Genomic DNA, 9,168 nt, shown 5'->3' on the forward strand with positions numbered 1-9,168 from the left:
TATTTGTTGTTGTGTTTTTTTAATGCAAAGATGGTTTCTCTCACATAGGAAAGAGAAGTTATACAACCACTCATTAAAACTGTACGATCAGCTCTTTAAACAAAAGTCAGTTATGTCAAACAAAAATATAAATATGTCAAATCATTGAACTCAAGTGATAAACCATATAAAACTATGAAAATATGTTCTCTTTATTTACAAGACTGTAATATTTCTGTCTATAACATAAATCAGTACATGAAAAAAAGAACCTCAAATTGCTGTCAAACAATTTCACCCTGCCTTAAATCCTTAAGGTGCGGAAATCCTCGTTATAGTTACAATCATTAAAATGTCAATCATTGAAAACACATTCAAATAAAGAAACTTGAAAAGCACAGTTGTTGGTTTGAAATTACCGACAGGCAGTGTATTGTCAGGGATTAATGTCTGAGTCAGTAACTTGGGCCCAGACAGCGAATGTTAAGGACCACACATATGTAAACCGCACCTGGGGGAGAGGGCTCATTTGAGCTGAACCCTTACTGTGCCCGTGCTTCTGAAATTCACTGAGTTGAGCACTGTGTGATTCCTCACTTTGAGCGTGTGGGAATCTTGGCCTTGCCCCAGATCTTTAGGCGGTCTTTCTCTCCGTATAAAGTCATTTTTAATCATATACAAGAAATGGAGAATTTTGAATTTGTGATGCACTTGCAAAAATAAACAAGCTCTTGCATAATATTTTAACAGGTGTTTTACAGAACATCACACAGTGTTCTCAGTAGAGAATAACAGCATAGTAAATGGTGCTTCTCTCTCTCTCTCTCTCTCTCTCTCTCACAGATGGGATTTACCCTCCACTGGGAGAAGAGTTCTGTGTCCACAGCAATTAGTCCTACCTGCAGAAACAGATAATAGAAAATCATCAGGAAGAGAGGAAGGAAAACACACACACAGTTCAGTTAAACCTATAACAAACTATTTCAGATCATATTTCTTCCCTTCCATGGACATTCAGCAAAGAGAACACTTGGGTTGCATCTGTTCCTGCTTCTGTTCTTGGGACAGATGTGTTCCTGCTTGCTGAACACTCTCCAGATCAGTAAAAGAAAAAATAACAAAGGCTATAACGTGTAAAATGACCAAAAAACTAAATAAATAACCAGACATCTCCTTTGCCTTCTGTGTGTAGGTAGTAATTGAACTAACTGGATACACACACACATTAACTCACAAATACTGTGGGTCTGAAATGTGCTGGGATATTGGGTATTGTGACTGGCTTGTCTCCCTCATTTAAAGCTTGGTTTTGAGTGTTTGAGGTAGTGAGCTGGGTTTGTAAGTTCACAGTAAATTCACAGAGGAGGAGACCTGATTCATTCTCTCTCTCTCTCTCTCTCTCTCTCTCTCTCTCTCTCTCTCTCTCTCTCTCTCTCTCTCTCTCTCTCTCTCTCTCTCTCTCTCTCTCTCTCTCTCTCTCTCTCTGATCATGTCAGTCACATCTATGGCATGTTGCCTTGTCTCTCTTTATTGCAGACATGATCGCCCGTTCCTCAGTGTGTTGTGGGACACCACTGTTGCCCTGTGGAAAACTATGGCTATATGTCGCAAGCCTGCATTCTTAACTGAAGCACTTTAACCTTCCAGTGTTCCCAGTGAGAAAAGGAAACAGAGAGAGAGAGAGAGAGAGAGAGAGAGAGAGAGAGAGGGGCCCTGTGAAGTATTTCTGTCTGTAGTGCTTCTCTACATGGCTGTGATAATGGTGAACAGATGCTGCAGGCCACATGGGCAGAGGAGCAGAGATCAACACTCAGCTATTCTGCCCTCCTCACACAGCTGCAGTAAAACAGTGTGTGTGTGTGTGTGTGTGTGTGTGTGTGTGTGTGTGTGTGTGTTTCTGTGGCTGTGTGTGAGACTATGTTGATTATATGGGAAAAGAACAGTGGCCATCAGTTCTGCCTTGTGGTTACAAGCTGGAAGTTGAAGTCCGATGTGAGTAAATTATTCTGGCCCTCATCCTTACTGCGGCAATTCAATTGCAAGACAGCAAGCTTTAAATCAGCAAATGGATAAAGGATTACTATAATCCACTTAAGTGCATAAAAGTGTATAAGTGTATTTGAAACCTACATAGACAAAACTAAACATCTAATAACTTAGCTGGTTGGTTAGTCAGGTTCAGTTGCTTATTTATTTTGAATTAGATGTGTTTGAATTAGATTAAATTAGAATTTTGAGTAATATATGACATTTATGTGCTGGTTTTGAGTTAGATGTTGGTTTTAGGCACTCTGGGGTTGTCAGCCCTGCCAACAGCTTTTGCAATAAAACCTCAATAGGTAGCATGTCACTCAAGTGTTCCTGGAAATCACATGCATTGCATTAAAGGGTGTGACACACACACACACATACACACACATACACACAGGCATTTCATGTCTTGTCTTGTGCCAGAGTGAAATATTGGTGAATATGAGATTAGTAATGGTGGAAATTCATAATCCAGAGTTTCGCAAGAAATTAATAATATCACTTTAGGAAGGAGATATTAAAACATATCATACATGATAAGATTTGACAATTGATGGTATGTATATAGAGTTTACAAGAGTTACACAAAATGGAGTTACAGTTAATTGATACTTACAGAAAACTACTTTTGTTTGGTGTCTGAGCTAATTCCTCCATCTGCAACAAAAAAAACATTTCTATTCAGTTCAGATTATTACATCTTTAAAATCGATGCAGAGAAACCTTCAAATAACAAAGAACAATCAAAAAGAAAAAATGCACTACACTCAGGGGAAGTCGTAGGATACACAACGATTTGTCAGACAATGGCGCCACCTGCTGGTTCTAGAATTACTTTCACAGTACAGTTGTAAGGACTGTGGTATAGTAAGGACATACCAATCACAGCTGACCTTAGAAACATGCTAAATCCCTTTCATTTACTGTCAGAACCAGAATTAAGTTTGAAATGTAATGGTTGGTTGTGTTGCTCCCATCACATGTCCGTCATCACAAATCTCCACCCATACCTCAAATTAGATGTCTATCAATTGTATGCAAAATCCATCCGTGTTTGAATCCTGGCCTCTATACCTCCAACTTCTATTTTCCTTTTACACAACTGGCTTACTCACTCTTGGGTCTATACTACTTAGATTCCATACAATTGTCCTCTGTTGAAGTCCTATGTCAGTGAGTTAACCCCCCCCCCCCCCCCCCCCCCCCCCCAACCCTTTCAACCTGAAAACCAACAGTGGCAAGTGGCAACTCTGTAAAAGTTTGAACCTACTCTGTTCTTCCACTGTTGAGCCTGTGCAGGTCATAAAAAAACAAAAACATTACATAATGAGTCCTTATTAATGACCAATGACTCATGTGCAGCTAGACGGTGTATCAGCCTGGTGGGAGAAGTCATAGGAGTCATAAGACAGTGAGGCATGAAGGAGGTGAGGCAACTTAGTCACGCAGGAAGAGGAAGAGACACAAAGCACATGGAGTTATGGGAACAGGCTGTGTGGGACAGAGCTCCTACCTACCCACTCCCATAGCTGATTCAACTACTCATGCAACTGGTTGTTCTCGTTGTTATGACACCTAACATGTGGGTAGATGGAGAGTGGAAGATCTAGAGGACCCAGATCTAGATCTAGAGGATCTGGCGAGTCCAGGATCACAGTCCACTTTTGAATACCTACGTTTTGTAACATTAAGTAACCACCAGAGAATACCAAATCCACTGTTAAAAGGTTCAAGGCGTAATACAGAATCTGGATGAGTCAGGGCACAAGAGAGAATTTGTTCCTACACAAACTGAGACACACCCTTACACAGACAGTCAGTGCAGGAGGGAGGGGCTTCCACACAAACTGAGACACACCCTTACACAGACCGTCAGTGCAGGGAGGGGCTTCCACACAAACTGAGACACACCCTTACACAGACCGTCAGTGCAGGGAGGGGCTTCAACACAAACTGAGACACACCCTTACACAGACAGTCAGTGCAGGAGGGAGGGGCTTCAACACAAACTGAGACACACCCTTACACAGACAGTCAGTGCAGGAGGGAGGGGCTTCCACACAAACTGAGACACACCCTTACACAGACCGTCAGTGCAGGGAGGGGCTTCAACACAAACTGAGACACACCCTTACACAGACCGTCAGTGCAGGAGGGAGGGGCTTCCACACAAACTGAGACACACCCTTACACAGACAGTCAGTGCAGGAGGGAGGGGCTTCCACACAAGACACACCTCCTTGTATCATCCACTTCTCCAGGTCCTCCATCTCCAGTTCCATCACGGAGGGCACATCGTCTTCAAACATGGGCCTGAGAACACACACGTGCCCACACACACACACACACACACACACACACACACACACACACACACTGAGCAAAGTAGCACACATGCACACATGCATATGCAGACAAGTATCAGTGTATCCCAGTCATCACCACACACAAACACACACACACACACACACACACACACACACACACACACACACACACACACACACACACACACACAAACACACACAGTCAGGCTACAGCTAGCATAGTTCCTGTTTAACACATTCTCTATATAACATCTTTCATTTATAGGAAATTACACCCTTCTCAACACAGAAACAGCCGCAGCTGCTAAGTGCTAAGTGCTAAGTGCTTGTCAGAACTGCAAGTCTTGGGCCAGGTGAGCAGGTTGCTGTTTATGCCGTTAGTTAGTTAGTTAGTTAGTTAGTTAGTTTTTGTGTTGTCAGGAGACACTTACATGGGCACCTTCTCCTCCCCACTCGCATCCAGGTAGGGATCTTCCTTCATGGTGCCTGAAACAGAGGAAGTGACATGTTGAAATTCATCCCCATGTGTTGGAATTCCCCTTTAGTGTATCATTCATCACACACACACTCACTCACTCATATGCACACACACACACACACACACACACACAGCTACAGTACAGTCACAGCTTTGCTTCTAGGCCCTGTGCTCTGGACGGGCTCGCATTAAGTCTGTTTATTGGAAGTGTGCAGACGGTTCTGCAGACCACCGTGACCCCAGCACTCTGCAGACCACCGTGACCCCAGCACTCTGCAGACCACCGTGACCCCAGCACTCTGCAGACCACCGTGACCCCAACACTCTGCAGACCACCGTGACCCCAGCACTCTGACCCCAGCACTCTGCAGACGAGCCTCCTCACCTCTGATCACTTTCCGACTCCTGCAAATGAGCAGGACAACTCCCACCACTAGGCCACCGAGGAACAGGGCCAGCGCCGTCACCACGGCAATGATGATGAGGATGCCCGAGTCTTCTTCTTCTTCTTCTTCTTCTGTGGACTCGTCCTGTTTTTGCACCCCAATTGTACTCATGGTTGCCTGGGAACCTGTGTCTTGAAAATAGCATGCAAAGATGGGATCAGCTTGATGTGTGTGTGTGTGTGTGTGTGTGTGTGTGTGGGGGGGGGGGGGGGTGAAGATCACAATAGAAAGGGATGGGGAACAAAGTTGTGTTTGACAGAAACCGGAACCAGAAGGGAGGAACAGGAAGAAAGCTCCCTCCATACATCACCATGTCTGTGGATCAAACACGGATCCGTTCCGTATGGCAAAATGATCACTCAACCCTCCCACGAATGTCCATGCAGCGAGGGGACCCTGACCACGCTGGGCCGTGTGCACTTGGTCTTCTGACTACACTTGACTACATCTAGTTTTGTTTTTTATCTGAGAGGAAAATTCACGTGTCTGATAGAGAGATCCATGTGACTGATGGGGAGACTCATGTGTCTGATAGTGAAGCCCTCGTGTCTGACAGAGAGGCTTACATGTCTGATAAAGATTCTCACGTGTCTGATAGGGAGACTCGTGTCTGATAGAGAAGCCCTCGTGTCTGACAGAGAGAGTCACATGTCTGATAGTTAGACTTGTGTGTCTGATAGAGAAGCCCTCGTGTCTGACAGAGAGGCTCATTTGTCTGAAAAGTAGACTGACGTGTCTGACAGAGAGGCTCACATGTCTGATAAAAGACTCATGTGTCTGATAGAGAAGCCCTCGTGTCTGACAGAGAGAGTCACATGTCTGATAGGGAGACTCATGTGTCTGATAGAGAAGCCCTCGTGTCTGACAGAGAGAGTCACATGTCTGATAGGGAGACTCATGTGTCTGATAGAGAAGCCCTCGTGTCTGACAGAGAGGCTTACATGTCTGATAAAGAGTCTCACGTGTCTGATAGAGAAGCCCTTGTGTCTGACAGAGAGGCTCACATGTTTGGTAGGGAGGCTCATGTGTCTGATAGGGAGACTCATGTGTCTGATAGGGAGACTCACATGTCTGATAGGGAGACTTGTGTGTCTGATAGGGAGACTCACGTGTCTTATAGAAAGGCTCACTGAAGTAAACTCAGTTGTCTGATGAGGCCTGAGGCTCATCTGTGATAATCTGGCCGTCTGGGCTGGCATAAACTTAAAGACATTTTTTACTTTGAAGAGGGGAATATGTGGACATACAGTATAAGACATTTGCAATGTGTGCATTGTACTACTTTTTAACTGATTATTTGTTTTTTAACTGATTTTTTTTTATTTGAAAAATAAAAACCAGATCTGTAGTGTGAAATTAAAGTCTCGTCATGATTAAAGAGTGAAATTAGGTCAACAGTTAAGTGAAGTGGCACAACACACACAAACAAACATCCCCACCCAAAAAACCCTCTGCAGTCAACAAGATGAGGTTTAAGAAGCTGCGTCGACCGTACGAAGGTTAATCAACCAAATGTGACACAACAACGACAATACAAGAACATTACAGTCATTCAGAACCACGACGACAAACACATTACAGTCATTCAGAACCACGACGACAAACTGGGTTGACTTTCAAATCTGTCACAGTCGTGTGTTAAAGAAGAACATGAGAACTATTAGTGGAATAATTTCCCAATGAATGACACACACACAGTACCTACGGCAGCACCTACACCTTAACACCTGCACTGTTTATCATTTGCAGTGCATATATGATGAATAACTTGTAAATATTCTATATTTTAGAATGTGGCAGTAGTGTAGGTTTAATGGGCAATGTTCATACCACCCAACACCTAACACACTATAAGGATAGTGTGCATTAATTATGCCCCCACTGAAAAAAAACAAACTACACCTATAGAATAAAGCAATACCATATTCTGATGAAAACCCCTTCATCAACTGATACAATAGATAATGAGAATGATTACAGGAACTACTGAATTCTAATTTTGTAAGAATGACAGCATGTGTAGAAATGGCTCAGCAGTATGACAACAAGCAGCTAGCATGTGAGAGACGCTTGGTTTACTGACCGAACCATGTAATCTCGGTCCCTGACATACCCTCATCAGTGAGTCCTGTGGTTGGCTCGTTTGCTTCAGTTGCCTCTGAGGTCCAGTCGTCTGCCTGACATTGAACTGCAGAGAAAAGAATTCAGTTCTCAATTGATTAGATAAGGATCTTGAAAGCAGGTCCAATACCTGCTTTGAAGCTAGCTCCTGGTGTGAAGTTAGGGCCTGTTGATATTAAGAAGAATAGATGTTATCTGGGGAAGATTCTGAGGTAGCAGTAATCTAATTATATGCTCAAATATGCCACATATATATCAGAAATACCATCTTGTATTTCAAAAACTGTATTTGAAAATTCAAGATCTCAGAATCAAACCAATGTGAAGATATTCCAGAACACACAATCCCCAGTCATTGGACCAATCATTTGAGTCTGACTGAACTTAAATGAGCACGAGGTAGTAATTCAATACTGGAGTTTGTTGTTATGTAGATGGTATTGTTTGTGACCCAGAACCAGATAAAACCAGATAATCAGGTCACAGACTAGAACAAGACCGAGATGTGTCATAAGTAGAGACGTTTTTACATGATCAAACAGCACCTTTGAATATTGTGCAAGGGAAGAAATGTTTTACATACACAGGAAGACCGAAGTGCTTTAATAAACAGGAAATTGATAATAAAGAAAACATTACAACCCAAATGGAGGCACATTTAAATCTTTTGTGACACTTGTGGTTTAGGTCTCTTTAAGTGGTCTGAGTTTGATCTTTGTTTGGTAATATAACCCATCAGCCTGGTCCACACTCAGAGAGGCTGAGCTGGAAGAACTCACTCCACAACTAGGGTCACCCCCTTTACTGCCAATTCAGATTCACCCACTCCGTTTGAAAGATACCTCATTTCTGTCCACCTCACTAAGATAACTGAATGAATGAGAGGAAAAGAAAGACAGAGAGTGAGACAGAGTGAAAGAGAGAGATGTCTCTAAGCAAAAAAAAAAAATGTACCACGCCGGTCACACCTACCATGTCTAGTCAGGAAAGCCGTCAGGATCGAGAACAGTAGCAGTGTTTTGGGGGTCATTTCCCAGAGTCCTCTGTGGCAGGAGGCAGTAGTGAACCTTAGCCTGCGCTGAGAGAAACATGGTGCCATCGCACTCCAGCTCCAGACAAACTCCCTGTCGTTTCATCTTACTTCCTCATTTTAGCTTTGACTCACCTACAAGAGACTAAAACTCTCTCTCTCTCCCTCCCTCCCTCTCTCATGCTCTCTCTCATGCTCTCATTCACGGATGTGATGCAATCAGCCCTGCAGTGAACATGTTTCTACAAGTCAGGCTCCTTCACTGTTAGCTGTGAAAACAAATTCCTGCAGCCGAGGTATGCAGCTTGACCAAATATACATGAAGGAGAAGGTCAGGGAAAGGTGTGTGTGTGTGTGTGTGTGTGTGTGTGTGTGTGTGTGTGTGTGTGTGTGTGTGTGTGTGTGTGAGAGAGAGAGAGAGAGAGAGAGAGAGAGGTATACAGAGATGTAGGTGTATAGAGAATGAGAGGTAAAGAGAGGGAGAGAGAGAGAGGGGGGAAGAGAGAGAGAGCTGTGTAAACAGGTACCACAGAAAGCATTAACCAAAGCAGAGGAACCCACTAATCCACCTGAGACCGTTACACTGCAGGCCACTTTACAGGAAGCATGTGAGTGATGAGCTGCAGGTACAGCCAGTTCTTGAAGGATCTTGAAGTCATTACAAAGAAGCAACCTCACTAAGACAGACTCTGTCCTTATGTTGTCCTGGACTAGGATGAGGTACAGTGATGCCTCGTCCCTAAAGAAAACATTGTG

At 43.5% G+C, this 9,168-nt stretch overlaps 1 protein-coding gene across 3 annotated transcripts; it reads right to left on the reverse strand.

Annotated features, from left to right (window-relative positions):
* On the reverse strand, positions 1–8,572 carry tmem154 (transmembrane protein 154). 3 transcript variants are annotated; one of them, XM_077016366.1, is made up of 7 exons: positions 8,355–8,572; positions 7,345–7,449; positions 5,201–5,392; positions 4,769–4,823; positions 4,247–4,386; positions 2,627–2,667; positions 1–878 (listed from the first exon to the last, which is right to left on the reverse strand). In XM_077016366.1, exons 1-6 carry the CDS (start codon positions 8,479–8,481, stop codon positions 2,633–2,635), a joined length of 654 nt encoding a protein of 217 aa, XP_076872481.1. In that variant the 5' UTR covers positions 8,482–8,572; the 3' UTR covers positions 1–878; positions 2,627–2,632. The 3 variants fall into 3 exon arrangements, with proteins under 3 accessions (XP_076872481.1, XP_076872487.1, XP_076872495.1); XM_077016372.1 differs by having other exon boundaries at positions 7,375–7,449; positions 8,355–8,562; XM_077016380.1 differs by having other exon boundaries at positions 4,247–4,323; positions 8,355–8,558.
* Positions 8,573–9,168: the final 596 nt, after the last annotated feature.

This window comes from Brachyhypopomus gauderio, chromosome 1, assembly GCF_052324685.1.
Source record: "Brachyhypopomus gauderio isolate BG-103 chromosome 1, BGAUD_0.2, whole genome shotgun sequence".
Classification (NCBI taxonomy): Eukaryota; Metazoa; Chordata; class Actinopteri; order Gymnotiformes; family Hypopomidae; genus Brachyhypopomus; species Brachyhypopomus gauderio.

Coding starts and splice junctions, on each gene's coding strand:
- tmem154 (XM_077016366.1), bottom strand. CDS start 8,481: ATGGCACCATGTTTCTCTCAGCGCAGGCTAAGGTTCACTACTGCCTCC. Junction 5,393..7,344: donor GACCGAGATTACATGGTTCG/GTCAGTAAACCA, acceptor GCTATTTTCAAG/ACACAGGTTCCCAGGCAACC. Junction 4,824..5,200: donor GAGTCGGAAAGTGATCAGAG/GTGAGGAGGCTC, acceptor CCTCTGTTTCAG/GCACCATGAAGGAAGATCCC.